Source organism: Choloepus didactylus, chromosome 5 (genome assembly GCF_015220235.1).
Source record: "Choloepus didactylus isolate mChoDid1 chromosome 5, mChoDid1.pri, whole genome shotgun sequence".
Taxonomy (NCBI): Eukaryota; Metazoa; Chordata; class Mammalia; order Pilosa; family Megalonychidae; genus Choloepus; species Choloepus didactylus.
Window position 1 is genome coordinate 99,060,387 of NC_051311.1, and position 18,970 is coordinate 99,079,356.

At 34.8% G+C, this 18,970-nt stretch overlaps 1 protein-coding gene across 2 annotated transcripts in view; it reads right to left on the bottom strand.

Annotated features, from left to right (window-relative positions):
• PCLO (piccolo presynaptic cytomatrix protein) overlaps window positions 1-18,970 on the bottom strand; it is a 460,751-nt gene that overhangs the window by 436,736 nt on the left and 5,045 nt on the right. For both annotated transcript variants that reach the window (XM_037836537.1, XM_037836536.1), the window contains exon 2: window positions 16,129-17,569. In XM_037836537.1, the coding sequence (XP_037692465.1) occupies window positions 16,129-17,569 (1,441 nt within the window). The remainder of the gene's footprint in view (window positions 1-16,128; window positions 17,570-18,970) is intronic.

Below are 18,970 nucleotides of genomic sequence, written 5' to 3' on the forward strand. Positions count from 1 at the left end.
GAGTAAAGAAAAAATATTGCCATCACCTCAAATTATCATAGAGAGCATGATCCAACAGGGCAGACATTGTTTCTTTATGAATTTTACGGACAAACTTAATTGCTTGATTATAAGTAAGCAATGGACTTATTTGATTTGTGATATATATACATATATCTATATGCACACACATATATATAATATGCATGGTTAAATGCATGTCCTCTTTTCATATCTCATCCATCGTGAAAAGATGCCGAATTTGCTACCATATTCCAGAAAATAACTTAAAGCACCTTGTTTAACATTTACCTTTTTTATTATTCCAAAATAATAGATGTCATTACAAAAAAGTTAAATACTGAAATAAAGAACTTATAAAATTAAATTCTACCATCATCCTATCCTCCCCACACAAAGTCACTGAACTCCTTTGTTTAGAATATTGCACAGTAAAAAATAAACACATGAAGCATAGGTACCAGGAAAATTTTCCACAGCACAAAACTGTAAAGTGTTAGGCTGGCAAGCCAAAACATTCTTGATCTTCAAATAATTTCTTTTTGAAATGAAATTGAACTTAACATTCCTAAATGTTTTAACTGCTTTGTCATCTGGCAGTTTGTCACTAACTTCAGAAATAAAAAAATTAAAACTACACTGAATCTTTTTCTTAATTAATTTAAATGCCTTTAAAATAAAAACAGGCATTGAAATTATTTAAACTCATGTAGTAGTTTAACAAGGCTTATTCTGAAATTTTACAGAACGCAAACTTTTGTTTGGAAAAGGCTGAAAGAGACTTTCAACTATCTGAAATGTGTTTCTGTTTAACAATTTGAATCAAAAAGTTAAATAGCAATATTTGTTAAATACTGGTGGTAGGTACTTGGATATTCTTTATGTTTGATTTTTATATAGGTGTTATGTACCTTTATATTCAATATATTTTTTATTTTTATCTTTCTGTGTGTTTGAAGCATTTCACAAAATATGACTTTTTTGTACATATACATATTTGAAACCCATAATCAACCAATTGCTACTTCCTGATGGATGGTAATTCCTCTATAAATATGCCTTTGTCCACTCACCTAACTCCCCATTATCTTTGTCAATTTTGAAATTCCACTATTTATTTTTTCTCATTTGTTTTCTTCCACAACCTTACAAAATTTGACCTCACCTCATACTCATGCTGCTGGGCAAGTTACAAGAAGAAAAACACAATTAAATACCTACTTCTTTACATGTATTATCATTTCTCTATAAAAAATCTATTATATGAGATCTGAATTCACATTAACCACTTTAAATCACAAACTCGTAAAGTTAGTGACTGCCTATCATTATCACTAATGGTTCTCATTCTCTTTAACAAGTGTCATAGCCAAAGTAGATGCAAAATTTATTTACTCATTCATTCCTTTATTGAAATATTTATTGAGCACCTTCTATGTAGCATGTACTGCTGAAAAAGAGAGTAAAAAATCCCTTTCCTAATGGAGCCTGCAATGGAAGAGTCAGATAAGAAACAAGTAGATAAATTAATACATAATATAAATTAAGGTTACTATAGCTATATTACCTATAAATAGAAGTATATAATAAATATCTGATGACATTGTTATGATACTTTCTTTCCTTTTTCCTGATGCTTCCTTTTTTTATCCCTGAAATATTTCTCTGGATGCATTTAGTGTCATCACTAAAAGTTTAAGTCTCTTTGCATTGGGAACATTATAGCTTCATGCATAGACAGTCAGTAAGCTCTGACTCCAACTTTGGATCACAGCGGAATTAGAGCACCACCACAACATATCCAAAGTAGGCTGCACATTAAGCCTGGAAACCACATTCTAGTCTCTCCTTATTCCAAAATCAAATGGTTCTTTGTGGTTTGTAAATACATGTGACTATGGGTCCACCTACATTACAATGAAAGAAGTAGGAAAAAGGAGGAGGAAAACAAAAGTCACTACCCTTTCACAGGGAGAGAATTCTGCTTTTCTCTTAATACATCCTTTTCTTGAGCAGACTCTACTACCCCATCTTTTGTCTTTTAATGATCACATTTTCCTCACTGTGATGAACAACACATAAAAGATATTTGATTATCCTCTTTGCTGCCACAATATAGATTGAAATCATTGTCTATAGCCTATCACAACATGAAAAGCTTTTTATCCTCTTAGGATTTTTATAAAGAGCCTCCTTTTTATTTAATTCTACTGGCCAAATCTGTTGAGATAGAAATGTTTATTATCTCAGCACTTAACAGTCTAGTACTGAAAACAGCAGCATTTCCAATTCCCTGATCCAACAGCAAAGAAAGATGGGGAAAAAAAGGAAAAAAAAAAAAAGGAAAAGAAAAGAAAAGAAACTTCCTACACAATGAGAAAATGAAAATGTCCACGATCTGCCCCTGCAGTAATATTGTGAACCACCTTCCACTTTGCTGTTGGTCATGACTCACAAAGCCCTTAAGGAGAGTAACAATTAATGATAGCGCCACAATCATTTCAATTAGAAATTTTGTTGCAATATTTGTACCGTATACACAATTATTCTGTGTTGCTGCAAGAATTAGCTCCCCATTAGTTCTTTCTTTGTCCCTCATTTGGCCTCTCATCATTTTTCAAACACTTATTCTTCCACCAAAAGTAACCTGCTTAAAACAAACGTAAGGGCTTGACTCTAACCGCTTCTTAAACCTCAATGCTTCTCCAATACCTGTGAAATAAAGTTAATTTTTGCAAGAAATTCAAAACATATAAATTTGCTGGATTCCTATCCTAGTACTTACATTATTCTATTTTCAGCTTTATATCTCCCTAAAGACAGTAAGCAACAAAAGATAAGATCTTCCTCCTCATAGTCTTTGTATTGCCCCCCCTCCCCAGGTTGTAACTGACCCTTTTAAGCACCACAGACATTCACAAACATATTTTTAGCTGTTTTGAATTAAGTAAATTAATTGAAAATATTTAACTGTGCTGCTCTTCAATCCACAGTCTTTCTGTGCTTATTCTGCCAATCTCCACTGTTTACCGAGCCTGTGTGACAGGCTTCTGCCTTCGTTTTCTGGCTGCAGGCCATTCTCCCTTGCATCCTACTATATACCTCTGACCACTGGCTATCTATCCCCATTTTAATTCAAACAGGAAAGACTTCTCCATAATTAACACACAGCTAACCATAAACATTTTTCCTGTCTGTGTCTGGAGACAATTATTGTACCTTGTCTCACTTACAAAATTAAACCCCTATCTCAACTTCTGCGCAGAGATGAATTCGAATTCACCACCATCATCGTCTCATACGCTAGGTTCAATTGCTACCAGTTCTACCTATAACACAGTTGGTCTCCTAGTTTTTCTTCATTTCATTGTAGCCACGGATGAGGGTCTTAGAAGATTTTACTACTTGTTGCTTCATCCCATGCCACAAAAATTAGATAAAATCCAAGCCCAAACCTGATTCAAAAAAGAAGCCTTCCACAAAGATTACAGAAACAACTTTCTAGGTCACCTGTCACAAGTAGCAGTCCCTCCTTAACATCACAATATAATCACTCATAGCCATTAGATAGATGGTGGGAAGAAGGAAAAGCAAGCAATGACAGGACAGACTATAACTGTATCAATATACCCTGAATGTACTACCTCCCTCAATATCCAAGCATTAAAATGGAAGAATATAGTTTTATTAGACAAATATTTCAAGCCTCATCTATTCCAAAATCCAGGCTTTAGATAACAAATAAGGGAAAACAATCATTTTTGCTCTCCCCACTTTAGTCGTACGTACAAGAATGGAGACACAATTATTTAATGAGCTACTCTAACTCAACTAACTCCATGGAAAGGAACATAAGATTGTACACTCAGTCTTCTGAGACTTAAAACACTACACAAATGGAGGTAAGAGAGTGGTGAGACAGGATTTCTGCCCATTCTGAGGTTACTGTGTATTGGAATGTAGAACTCCATATAATTACTGTGACACATTTCACTGTTTAATCCACTCCCCCAAGCTCCCTATTTTTGAGCTTTTTTTAATCTATCAGAGCTGTGAAATATAGTGATATCACTTCCGTGGATAAAGCCTTTTCTGGACAATCATAAATGTCTTATTTAGATGTTTCAAGAGGTATTAATTGAAGGTTTCCTTGTGAACTTCACTACAGAGTTACAATTAATGGTGCCACTTTTCAATACAGGTATCAAAACTATTGATCATTCACAAAATTATATTCTAAATTTTAAGTGTATGTCTTCAAAAAAAATTCAAGATAATTCATCTACACAATGAAGTGAATTGTTAAATCTGTGGGGGGGGAGCAGAATTATAGCATACTTATGCTCAGAACTATTATCTCTTTATTTAGTTTCAAAACAGAATGAAAGCTTCTATGCTTTCAGGTAAAAAAAGGCAAAAAGACTAACCTGCACCCTTTATAGTGTCCCAAACTAGAAATTTTTAACACAAAATCTACATGCAATTTATAATGAAAAATGTGCACAATTACATAGCAGTAGTACTTGGAATAATAGAACATCAGAAAGGACAAACAATGTTTGGAATTTATATTTGCTGGTGTTCATATGCCATTCACATGAGCTGTTGAATAAGTTTTCCTCAATCATGCCTTCATCCTGTCCTTGTACAACAAAACCTGTCAGATTCTTACATCTTGACTCATCACTACTAAACTTTTCTGGAAACCACGACATCTAAATGTACATTTACTCCCTCAAGGCAGTATTCTCTCTCTCTTACTTGAGAGAGATCCCCCAACCAGTGTGTGCTGCTTTCCGCTTTAACTAAATCCTGTCCATCCTTCATGGTCCATGTTGAATTCCCCTCTTTAGCACTTAATATCATTAATTAAGCTCTGCCTTTTTCAACTACTACAACTGTTGTTTGAGTCATAGCACTTAGACTTAAATATAGATTGCTTTAAATTATTTATCGCTCATTTCCTTTCTTCTGCTCACATATACTTTTAAGGCAGCGACAGTGTTTCATGCATACTCTTATCTCTGCATTGGGAACTGCTGGAGATTGAATCATGTCCCCTACAAAAGGCATGTTATGGTCCCCCTATAGGTAGGGACTCATTTGTAAATAGGGGCTTCGAAAATGTTTTTAGTTAAAATGTGCCCCAAATGAATGAGGATGGGCCTTAATCCAATATGGCTGAAGTCTTTATTGGACATGGGAAAATCTGTAGGAAAAGCAAGAAGCTAGAAGTCAAAGAAGCTCAAGAAAGAAAGGAGAAGATGTGTCCATGTACATTGTCATGTGATAAGAAAGCCAAGAAAATCCAAAGACTGCCAACCAATCTGAAAATACTAAGGGAAGAAGCAAGCCTTCTATTCTCTGAAACTATGAGCCAAAAATTCCTGTTGTTAAACCAACCCACTGTATGGTATTTGTTTTAGCAGCTGGGAAACTAACACAGATAACACGTAAATTTTAGATATTATTTAATGAATTCTTCTAAAGTTTTTCCCTCTTCCTCATCAAATCATCATCAAACATTTATTGAAAGCCTCATGTTATTTTGAATGCCATAAAGAGAAACATAACCAGACAAAAGACTACTTAGAGATAAAAGTTCTAAAGAATCAATATTAAAAGAGAAAATCAAGCTAAGGTTATAGCATATTATGTTTTCTTCTATTCGAGGATTACCCAAACCACATGACCTCCTCCATAGAGGAAGTTACTCTCTGACAGCAGTTTGGCTGCAGATGGCTCTCTGTTGTTGACATCTTTAGCTAGGCAGATTAATGAATAATTCATTTTGGTTAAAAACTAGATACTAGCATTCCTCAGAACTTTGATAGCATGCTCAGCCATTTGGTAAAACAATTTTATTTGAAACCATCCATCCAGAAGTTGGATGAATACTTTCTCTAGGAAGCAGTGTGGATTACAATTTTTTGCTGCATAATTCAGTAACCATAAACAAGCTTTGTGAAACATAAACTAAACATGCACTTTTTTCTTCATATAGCACAGTAATGCTCACCAAATGCTAGCAATAAATTTGTAAATCCTCATAAAATAGGATCAAACGATAAAAGCATATTTTAATGTTTGTCAATGTGATTCAAAACAAGCAAACTGCCACTCTCATTAAAGCACAATTTACAAAATAATTATAGCACATGGACATTAATGTCTACCTAGACTCTCTTATAACTACACAAAGAGAGTAGGCTTTCAAATCAATAAACTGAATTTCCATAAATTATATACTAACACTTGTAAACTGTCTCACATGGTGAACTCAAACTTATACCTCAATTGATTAACACATACTTGAGCCATCTCACAGTTTTGCAGCCTATGATCCAACAGCTACAATTACACAGCATTTATGCAATTATTTAAATAGCTTATTGCATTATCCTCTTATTTCATTTAAAAATGAATAAAAAATTATATTAGTTAAAAGAATCAAAGGTCTCATAAACTTAATATAAAGAGACAAATATGAAAATATTATGTATGCTGAAAACAGCATATCCTTAAATTCTATCAGATGCTCATGGGAATTAAGTCAATCACTTGTGTGTTGACATGGAAAGGAAAGAAATACATTTTTAAAAATATATGAAATACTTAAAATATATTAAAGCTTGTATAAAAAGATAACATTTGATAAAGGATCATTAGCCTTTTCTTAGCTCTCTGCTAATGGAAGCCCCTTATAACTCATAAATTATTCAAATTTTATAGAGTTGTATTTCTTTATCAATAATGTATTTAAGGAATGTCTGATTTTTAATTTATGATTAATCAGCTTTACATTATTTTTAAAGTTTTTCACAGATCCTATCCACATTTTCCATTGTCATTTATTTCCTTCTGACCATTGGTTAGATCCTCCCTCTGTCAATAAGTTAAAAAACACATTCCACATTTTCCCAGTAAGTACAATCACAGAATTTCTAAACACGTATTTACATATGAAGACTGCTACTTGATTTAAGTGTTTTAAATACAGAGAAATATGTTTCTAAGAGTTATTCTAAGCTTTCAACTGAAAATTCTGATTTTGTATTTGACAAAAAATAAAGGCATATTTTTGATTAGAGAGAAAAAAGACAGAAAGGTGGCTTAATGTTTTATATTCAGGCGAGACCAGGTTTCATCCATATGTATTTTATTATGTTCTCTTTTAAACCAAAATTCCATCTTGTTTCCTAAGTTACTGTCTCTCCTTTTAGACTCTGAGTTCTATTGACCATGAGTAGTCAAAACTGGCACCTTCATTATCTCTACTCTCAAAACCTAGTAGAGTGACTCTCACAGACGAGCTCACAGCTTTCTCAGAGAACAAAAAAGAACTCATCAATACAAAACACTGACTTGGGCAGTAGTGAACAGAAAGATATAAAAACCAGGTGCTCTTGGACCTCAGTTTTTTTTACACTAAATTCCAAAAATAAACTCCTGCCTAGAAAGTTAACTTCTTTTTAACTTTAAGGCTATGGAAAATTCACACACACACACACACAAATTCACCTAAAAATTTAGAAAATGGTATGGTAAATCAAATAATTGGTTAAAGATAACATGGTCTCCTGTCCTGGCTACTTCTATGAGATCTACTGTTAACTGACCCTTCAAATATCACTTAAATTCTTAACTTAGGTTTTCTAATCTACAAATGGTGCTAGTAGTGATGGCACTATCTCCACCTGCCCATTAGAACATTTATAAGGATCAATCATAATGAATGTTTATGTTAGTTTTGATTTCAAAGCAATTCCATTTAAATTGCCTAATATGATTTTTACTTTATAAATGCTCTCATGCTACAAATAAGCAAACGAAATACTCAGAAAAATAAAGTGACTTCATCACATTACACAACCAGAAAGTAGCTGAGCTAGAATTCTTACCCGCATTCTCCAATTATCAATCTCATATTCTTTTCACTTTTCCAAGCAGCCAACTACTGACTAACTTGTAAAGAAACATTGTGGATGCAAAAGTGTTTAGAGTATGAGCTGTGACTCTTCTTACTCTATTTAGTCATCTTTAAAATGTGGACATCACTTCATTCAAAGAGCATTAAATAAGAAAATGTATGTAAAGTATCTAGTGTCTGAAACGCACAGTATTCAAACTTTGATCTCTCCTTTCTGTGACAAAGACAAATTTCTCTTCTTAGTAAAGGAAGAGAAAGGCAAGAAACGTTGTTTGCAGTGAAGTAGTTGCTGCCTTATCAAAGGTAACTAGAACTACTCTGAAGTGAATTAATAGTAATATCAGCAAGATCATACATGTATGAGAAGCAGTGCTAAGACTAAAACCTAGATCTTTTCATATCTTAAGGGTACATTTAATAATAGTATTATTTTAAGGAAAGTGATTATAAACTTCAAATAAATTATTTACATCACTATCTTCAATGTAGTGTCTGAAATATTTGTAAATAAGCGCCCATTTAATCTAAGCTAATTAATATCTGGAATAGAACAGAGTGTTATATATGTGTGCTTTCTTGAGGGTGGTGAACAATGAGCAAGTTAGCCCATCACTATATTGAGTTTACCAATACAGTAAATTAATTTGTTACATGTGGGTATCTGCTTTCACAGCAGAACAGCTATTCTTACCAAGTAATATAGATCATCTTGCCAGTTATGATAATATGTAACAGAAGTCCTACTGGAAATTATAAAGCTGGTTATGTAGCAAGACACCTGAACATCTAGCCATTTAAAAGCTGAAAGTAATAAAGGCTCTGGTTCTAAAGATTAACTCCTAGGAAGAGCACCAAGATACTTTTTCATCCAGAGAACAACAAATTTATGAGGAAAATGTCACTGTAATGGACTTTGTTGAAGATGAGATCCAAACAAATATGGTGTTTTCATGTGGATTACCAGAGTATTGAATCTTCTTTGTTTTCCAAAAACCTTATACTTAGAATCAACAGACTTGATTTCTATTAACTGGCTTTATATAAAAATAGTGCCAGTTAAAGTATACATGATTTCAAAAAGTAAGAATTGTACAAAGAAACTGACGAAACTACAGATAAGTAAGCACAAGGTATTTCAAATCATCATTATATAGAACTGAAAAATCTTGACATTTTACCAAGCAGAATACCAAGGCTGAAGATGTAACATTTAAGAATCTAAATCCTTTATTCATCCCATCAGGTCATATAATTTTTTCACTAATAATGTGATGACATTTTTAAAAAAAATTACCCTAGTATTAATTTTAATTATGTTATAACAAGGTTTAAAAAATAGTACAAAAAGTATGACATTAAAAGTAAAAGTCTCCCTCTCTCTATCAATCAGGCTTACTTTCCAGAATCAATCAGTATTAACTTCTTTCAGTTTTTCTTGTGGTTGCCATTATAATATCAAATAATAAATTTGATTTTATTTCTTAATTTATCAATTTAAAAGTTTACATTTTCATCTTACTGTAAAAGATAAACATTTTTCAAAAGACAACCTTATATTTATCTCCTGTTTTATGATTGTCTTTAGCCATACCAATGAAATCATATTTGATGTATTAAATATAAATATTTAAATGCACATTAAGTGTGCTGACTTTTATCATCTCACATTTCAACATTGTTATGTAATCACATTTTTTAAAAACAGTGATTTCTGTTCTTATTTCTTCCGTCTTCATTTCTGGGGCATAGTCAGTTACCCCATCTCATTCTTTTAATTTTTCATTTTAAAAGAGGAACTCCTAGAGAGATTGTTATAAATGCATACATATACATACATGCTTACATACAGATATGGTGGACAGTTAGAGATGGCCAGATAGATAGATAGATAGATAGATAGATAGATAGACAGACAGACACACAGGCAGGCAGATAAACAGATATAGATAGATGATAGATGATAGATGATAGATAGATAGATAGATAGATAGATAGATAGATAGATAGATAGATAAATGAAATAGCTTGGCAATGACCTTTATGAACTCTTTCACATGTGAAAAAATCCTTAAATTGGCCTCAGGATCTCTGGATATCTTGCCTAGATAACAGAATTCATCTTATCACCAGCTTTGGAACTTTGAGGAAATTGTTCCATATATGCTATCCTTTACAAGAGTATGATGTCTGCCTAATCTCTCATCCTATGGTAAATGGTGCTGTTTTTCTCTGCACCTTTTGGGTTTTCTCTGTATGCCTGGAAATGTGATACTTCCCCAGGATATATCTATGGATAAGTCATTTTTATAAATAGCTTTGTTGGTGATTGGTGGGCCTGTACAATCTGAAAACTTCTACTTTTCTTTAGCTCAGAGAAATGTTCTAGAATTTCCCCTATCATCTCAATTCTCTCTTTCTAGAATTCCCATTAGAGCTCTTAGTAGAATCTCTATTATTTCAATATTTCTCTTAGAAGCTATAATACCAGGAGTCCCAAGAAAGCCTCAGCATTATAGATAACCACATCTTCCACCTCCTCAAGCTGTCCACAACTCCAGGGGCTAGAGTCCAAAATGCTCTCCCCATGATGAGGTTAAAAATGCCCATTCTCGTTCTCAATTACCACAGGCAGGAATGAAGAGGGGAGGTAGAATTCTAAAAATTCGTGGGAGCATTCCCACCCTTTTCTTCTTCACCACTCCCACCCTTACCCTTCAGTCTTAATAAAGAATACACTAGATAAATAGGCGTTTAGTTACTATTAAAAATTCAGGATTCCCAATTTATCCATCAACTCCCAGATTCTAATTCCCAAATGGGAGGTAGTGAGGGAGCTTTACTACCCCTTCCTTACTCATTTCTTTACATATACTATATATTTTACTTGTTTGTCAACCTTACTAGAATACAAGCTCCATAAAGGAAGGATTTTTGTTTATTTAGTCCACCCTCAGAGTCTAGAATAGTGCCTGAAACAAAAGAGGTGCTCAGTAAGTATCCACTGAGTAGTATTTTTTTCTTTTGTCTTTTAGTTCTATAATTTGGAAAAATTCTAGCCTTTATTCTCCAGACCATCAACTGCATCCATTTTTGCCCTCATGTGTCTATTTTTACCCACAGAAATTTGTGTGTGGTAATTATTGATGAAGAGTCCTCTTAACTCTTTCTTAGGAAAATCATATGAATTTTTTTAAGCTCTAAATGTTTCCTGAATTAATTATTTTCTATGAAGTTGGTTTTCTTTAAAATCAGTTCATCTATATCCTTCACATTAGTGTTATTCTAGTTATAAATATTTAGTTATGCTCTTTTATCAGCTCTATTTAAGTAGGCAATTGGCAGAGGTTTTCTGTATTTATGGAGAGCTCTGCTTCCTCTTTAGTCATCTCTGAAAGAGAACATGGCAGAGGGCCAGTGTCCAAGTAAGGACAACTTTACTCTGAGGGTTACAGATTTAGTGCATTTGACTCCTGTCTGAATAGTGTTTTCTTTTCATTGTTCTTTGTTTATTTTCTCCTTGGCACAACTCTGTTATGGGAGAAAAACAATACCTCCAATTATACTCCTTTTCCCAAAGCCCTTGTTTTCTCACTAGGGCCCCTTCTAGGCAGTTCACTCCTTTATGTGGAGAACAATCTTTGGCCTGGGGCAAAAAAAACGCCTCCCCTCCAGGCTGTTTTCCCAATGGAGATTAGGAGAGTCCAGTTATCCTATTTGTTCCCACTGCAGTTCTTTAATTTACTCCTTGATCACTACCCAGAACCCACTACTGCTTTCTGTATTTTTTATTCCAAGCGTAGGGCCTCTCTGAGGCTCCTGCAGAAAGCTACTTTTACACTGGTTTCCTCGGCTCTTTTATCTTAGCTCCTTCCTATTTTCTTTCTATCTTATAGTAACTCTTTGAAATGCCAACTTATGCTTATGATGTCCTATCACATTTTCAAGATACAAACAAATTCTATCTTTTAAAACATGGGACTTTTTTAGAGAGAGGAGAGTAACGTGTGCACTCAGTGGTCCTTTTTAAGGGGAACTGTGTGGCAATCTTTGTTTAGAGTTAAGGATTACAAAGACTTTGGCACTAAAAACACCAAGCCAATAAAAAAAATTAATATCCTCTATAAATTTCTGATAAATTCTTTCAGCTACTCCACCATCACGAATGCCTCACTTGCCTCCTTTCTCCACAGATTCTAACCTCCTGAAATTTGACATAGCTCTTCTCCTTGCTCACCAGCTCTTTTAAATAGCTTTCCCTCTCTTGGTTTCTCTTACTAAAAATAAGCAGTTCCATCCACCTATTAGAGGAAGCCAGTTAAGCCATGTTAACCAACTGAAGATGTTTGGTCATTTTTGTTATTGTTTAAAATTGTTTTGTTTTTAATAAAAGGGTCAGAGTTTACCTGCAAGCCTAGTCTTTTTAAATTCCTGAAAGGTAGCCATGTTTTAGTAAAATAAAATACCTAGTTTGAACCAAAACACTAATTAATACATGAGCCATCATGATCCAAAAATAATATGACCAAAAACCACACCTAATCCATTTTTACTATTAACATTTGATTCATTATCAGTATTCTGAAAAGTGACAACTCATTTTCATATATTAGAAAACTGTGTAAGATTTGGGAGAATTATCAGATATCAAGCACAAGACTTTCAATTTCTGTCCCTAAATCTATCTTGCCCAAGGTTGCATACCATAAGCATATTAACAACAACAACACTTTTGCCACTAATTAGAAAGCAAATGTTTCCATGTCAGGAAGGAAGCCCACAGAGAGGGCCTGTATTGTAGAGATTTGTTGCATAAACAAGCAGACAAGAAGAGACACAACCATAATCTCTCAGCATTAAAAATCTAGGCTTGGAGCCAGTGGGTTCTTAAGGTTTATATAGAACAGTACACACCTTAATGACACAAGACAAGGCGGTTAATTTAAAGACCATCCTCTCCCCTCAGATATCTGGGTTGTCTAAGGGGTGTGTGTGTGTGTGTGTGTGTGTGTGTGTGTGTGTGTGTGTTGGGAGGCAGAAAGTTATTAGCAAATGTACAGTTAAGTGAGTAGAACATTCCCTTCCCTGAAGCTTGTCGCTGAGTGTTGATATTCTCTCTAGTCTTTCTTCCCAAGACTTGGTGCCCATGAGTCAGAATGGTCACTCGTAAATATAATCATAGTTCTGATGTGTTATTAAACTAGAAAAAAGTCAGAGAAATTCTCCGCATCTTTTCAAAGAACGATATAAGGGGCCAGTATCCTATTTAACCTATAGACAACGAAAGGAATAATATAGAATCACTTGCGTGTATAATCCGATTTGCAAACAATAAATTCACGTGAGTTGAAATACCAAAGAACTAGTCTAGCCCCCATCCTTATCCTACATAGGAAACACTGTTCATTTGCTCAATCTGAATATTTAAGGACAATCTGACCTGGAATGTAATATCCTCTTTGGAAGACGTAGAGAGGTGCACTTTCTCATGCATACATATATCAGTTTAGCAGTGATGGTCGTCCTCAAAGTTCTACTTATCTCCTTAACCCTAAACCCTCAGGCTCCACCCAGAGCTGTAACTTCCCAACCACAACCCCCACATAATTCAGGAATTTCAGAAACTGGCCATTTGGTTGACAAGACTAGGGAAGATGCATTCATAGAGTTCACATTAGAACCTGAATTTTATTTTCCTTATGGATGAAGTGTTACTAATACTACAGACCAAATAGCTTCTGAGTGCTACCTCAGGACCCAATATTTATTAAACTGTTTTTACATAGAAAACTTACAAGTAAACTTTAAAAGCCAGATCTGTTCAAAATGTTAAGATTTTCTGTGCTACAACATACTGCAAATTCCAAAGCACTTCAAAAAATACTTTGTCATATAATTTTTTAGTTAATCCTCCTATTAACCAACTGTGTCTGGTAGGGAATATATTATTATTTTCGTATTTCAAATATTGTCATCATTAGAAAAAATGCAAATGACTTGCCCAAGCTTTCCAGTAGCTGAGGGTGATAACTTCCTTTACTAATCAGTTAAAGGAGGCCCTCTACATGCTCCCCATATTCCCTACTTCTTCCATGTCCAGCCATGTGTGTCTAAATTCTTCAAATCTTTCACATTCCCACCTCAAATACTTCTCCCATGGAGATATCTCTGACACCCCTACCCCTGCTCAATGGTGCGTCACAAAAAACATTTGATAAAAATTTGTAAAATGAAAGATCAAAGGTTTGATAACACAAAATTTCATACAGCAGAATGCTCATTGCTACCTGCTAAATGTGGAAGACCATAATCTGCCTCCAATTTCTCTCCAACCTTATTGCATGTTCCTTTCCCACCATTCCAGCTAAGTTAGAATTTTATCCCCTTTCCTAATATGCTCTTCAGTTTCTGGCCCAAGTCACTCTGTTTTATATCCTCTACCTGTTGAAATCATACTCATCCTCATATATAATTCTAATGCTATTTTCTCCATGAAGCTTTCCTCAACTGGACCCACTGGCAATGAGCACTTCCTACTCTGAAGTCCAAAATATTTGCTCTCATCCCTCACAGCTCTTTTCATTTGACCATACACCATATTTCCTTGTGTGTGTTTTACCTGATCTAGTACATTTTAATCATGTTAAGATCAGCATTCATGTTTTAGTTATATTTATACCCCACAAAACATGTAGTAAATGTCTTCCAGATAGTGGGTAGTCAAATAGTGTCTGTGGCTTAAATGTCCAACTGCGTATTTCTGCTACTAAAATGCCACTAAAATGTGACAAATACAAATACTTCCTAAAATGAACTGCTTCTGTTTGAAGCCATTATTATTGTACATTCCTATACTGTGTGCGGAAACTTATCTTTTCAAAAATTAAAAAGCTACATATATACTAAGAAAATACTTATAATCTGATTTGACTCATTTTAAATACACATTTTTATCTTTCATCATTGTATGTATCGGAATTTACATAATGGGTACCAGTAATCATCACTGTTATTATAACAGATTTCATTTATAACAAGATATATAAGCCTCCCCTTTCAGGAATAGTTAAATCACACAATCCTTAAAGACCTGCTGTTAGTTCCTTATTGGGTCAATTGCAGGCATAATGTAAGGACATCCCACTAATCAGCTGTCCTCCAGACTGACTAAATGGTTTCTATGCCTTCTCATTGGGTAAGGGGTATCAGATCTCTTGAAAAAATGAACCATTTCCTTTATTCTCTTAGGTCCTAAACCTCTTTGTTTTCATTTTATTTACATTGTTACCCCATTGTCACTGTATTATTTCCTAACTCCAAAGTTCTGAGTTCTTCTGACCTTGGTGCTTTATGTATCCTCTACCTATTGAAACGCCACTTTCTTCAGGATGTTTAGGTGCTGAGTTAATATTAAATGACTTACTAAGAATTAGTTTGCTATCCTCAACCCTGTACTCTGTATCACATTGGCCACTTTATGATTTCATGTAAAGAAGTCTTACACAGAGTCTTGGTGATGTAAACTGTGATCCTTTTGAGAAGAGTGCCATCAATGCTAAACCTGCTCTAATGACTTCTTTATTTTGTGAACTTATCTATACTGATATTAATGTCTCTACTCATGAAGGAAGTTTGTCCTCATTAGAATATATAAGAATCATTAGCAGAGAAAGAGGGCATATAGTTTGAAAAGGTGTATTCAATATTATATTAAAAATATAACTAGAATTTGAAAATATCTACTATTTTTCTAATGCAAATATAATACAGTTAAGAGTATCGTAATCTTGATAGATAGGAGCATAAGTTTAAATGGTAAAACAAAAGCAATGTATACTAAATAATAGTGCCAATTTCACACACAAAGTGAACTTAGTATGATCCTCAGCATCTTTCAATTGTTCCATATTTGTTTTATGCGCCAAGTTTATCAGAAATTGTGGCAACATTTTGGGCTTATTTCTGGAGAAAATGTAAAAGAAAAAATTCTTATTCACCTCAATAGGTCTAAGCTCTTCTCTGCCAACAACTGGCAGAAAAGGAAAGGAGGAAGGTAGGAAGGAAGAGAGGGAGTGAGGGAGGAAAGGAAGAAACCAGAGAAGGGCTTTACCATCCTATCTAACAAGAGATAAATCAAAAACCATTTGTGGTATATGACAATATGGTTTAGATGCATGGACTCAGTGAATAAATGCACTCACCTCCGTTAAATGAGGATTGGGATTAAAACCACAGAGGCTACAGACAGTGATTTGACACTCAGTGCACGTGTTATAATTGGCCTTTTCTGGAACATGTAACAGAAGTTCAGTGGTATTGCAAAGAGGACAGATAGTTTTAGGAAGGCCTTGTACTGGAGCCTGTGCTGCAGATGATGATGATGTTGGTGGCTGCGGAGGTTTCCCAGCTCCTGTTTGGACTACTGGTTTTGTAGATTGTTGAGTTGAGGTTTTTGCTGGGCCAGGTTGTTGAACAGAGGGCTTTGCTGAGCTAGGCTGTAGAGGTAAAGGTTTTGTTGGGCCTGATTGTTGAGCTATAGGCTTTACTGGACCTGGCTGGTGAGCTAGAGTTTTTCCTGTCCCAGGCTGCTGAGCCAAAGACTTTGATGGTCCAGCCTGCTGAGCTGGAGTCTTTGCAGGTCCAGGTGGCTGAGCTGGAGACTGTGGCACAGGTTGTTGAGCTAGGAGTTTTGGTGTCCCCAGCTGCTGGGCTGTGGGTTTTGCTGGCCCAGGCTTCTGAGCTGGAGTCTTAGCAGGTCCAGGCAGCTGAGCTGGAGGCTTTGTTGTCCCTGGTAGCTGAGCTGGGAGCTTTGCTGTCAGCATTTGAGGTGAGGGCTTTGCTGGCCCTGGCTGTTGAGCTGGGAACTTTGCTGGCCCTGGTTGCTGAACTGGGGGCTTTGCAGGTCCATGCTGTGGCATGGAAATTTTTTCAGGTCCAGGCTGCTGGGGTGGAGGTTTTCCAGGACCTGCTTGCTGAAGAGGAGGTTTGGATGGGCTTTGTAATGAGGTTTTAACTGGTTCTCCCCCTACTATGTCTGACTGTTTAGTCTGAGACCTAGTTTGGTCTCGTTGGAGTGGCAACTTTGCCTGATCTGTCTGTAGAATCTGTGTAGCCCCCTGACTTGGCTTTCTTGCCCCTGGAGGTTGTGATTTAATTTTTTCTGGTTGCTGAGAAGATACTGATTTTGGAGAGCCATCCTGCTGAAGTGGGGCCTTAACAGGCCCTTGCTGCTTAGGAACTGGCTTGGGTGACTGCTGTGATGGAGGCTTTGTGATTCCTTCAGGTTTTCCTTGTACCTTCTGAGGTGCTTTTTGTTTCTTGGTGGTTTCTTCCTGTGATGTCTCAGAGTCTGATATCAAATCAAAAGGGTTGAATTTATTTACCACAGAGGAAACAGCACTTAAAGGGTTAACCTCTGAGAGGAAGCCAGGCATCATACTGGACTTGTGCTCTTCCTTAAAATCGGTTCTAGATTTTGATTCTTTCAAGCTAATAGCAGAAGGACTCCTTCCAGGCAATTTCTGCTCTGACCTCAAAGTGTCTGCAGTTCTACTTTTACTGAGACCAGGTTGCGCTGGATGCCCAGGGTCCGGTGGTTTCCCTGGTTGCGTTGGAGGCTGACTACTATCAAATTCTTGTTTCCTAGAAGAATGAAAGGAAAAGAAGTAAAAATAATCAAAGTTATCTCAAATCAAAGTAATATTTAAAAAGCTGTTGCTTTCTTATATCCTCAAAAGTATGAATGTATAAATATATTTATAATCAATTTTTGGTAACAACCTATAAATGATCATAAACTTTTTATTACCTTTGTTACTTTCTTTACATGGGTGGAGATTTCAAACAAGGAGGTGAAAAAAAAAATACTTGCTTCCAAGAGTGATGAAAAATCAAGATATCTAGTCATAAAATACTTAATAAAAAGAATAATTTACATTTACGCTTAATAGAATCTGGTCATCATTAAAACCCAATTAAATATATAAACTCAATAAATCAATGCATTATCATGTCCCAGCACCCACATTTTCACAGGGTGTAACTTTTTTAATTTCAAGTTTGTAGTCAAAGAAATTAGTTCCCCTAACACTAGCAGCATTGAGAAATTAAAAAAAAAATATTTATTTTAATATGGGGGTTTGCTGCAAACTTTTTTTTTTTTTTTTTTTTTTTTTTTTTTTTTTTTTTTGCTTAATTACAAGAATTTAGATTAGTTACATGTAGCACACAACCTGGCATTAGGGGAATTTAATGAGGTTATGATGCCTTTTCAGGGACTCTAAGAAAATGGCTAATTTATTACTTTATCCACTCACTGTATTTATAACTATAGATATGTGATATGTGAAGTGCTTTACTGAAAGACTATTCTGATTACTAAACCATTTGATAAGAAATTTTGACTGAATCGATTATTTCCTTTAGCTCTCTTTTGAGTCTCCCATACTCGGTCAACACCTCCACAACTGTTTTTCTCCCTAAAGCAGATTCTAAAATAGAATCACGTTCAGATTCTAAAATGAATACAGAATGTATTCATTTATATCTCTGAAGGTCTGTAGATGAATCTGAAGTGAAAAGAATTTAAGAAACATTAATCTAGCATAAAACAAAAATCTGATATATTCATCTATTCATTCACTCATTGTTATCCATTCATTTATCTGTTCAATCATCAAACCTTAATGCTCATCTACTAGTTGCCAGACTTAGTTTTAGTGATGCAAAGATGAGTTAAGACATTCTCTTTTCACAGTATACTACATAAGATACAGCATTTCAGTCCCTTTCCTTTTTATCAGAACAATTCTTATGCCAAACAAGAATTCACCAGAAGACCACAGTTAGCTAAGTCATCTTTACATTTTTTGTTCAGCATTAAGCCAATACTTTTTGTGTTGTTGTTCTTATTTGATAAATAAAGTAATTTTAAATAAAAAAATAAAATAAAATTAAGCATCAATTGTACAGTAGTTTTTATACTTGTATAGGTATTTTCTGGCAGGGCAGATTCCATAATACAATGAAATTTAAATTTGTCAG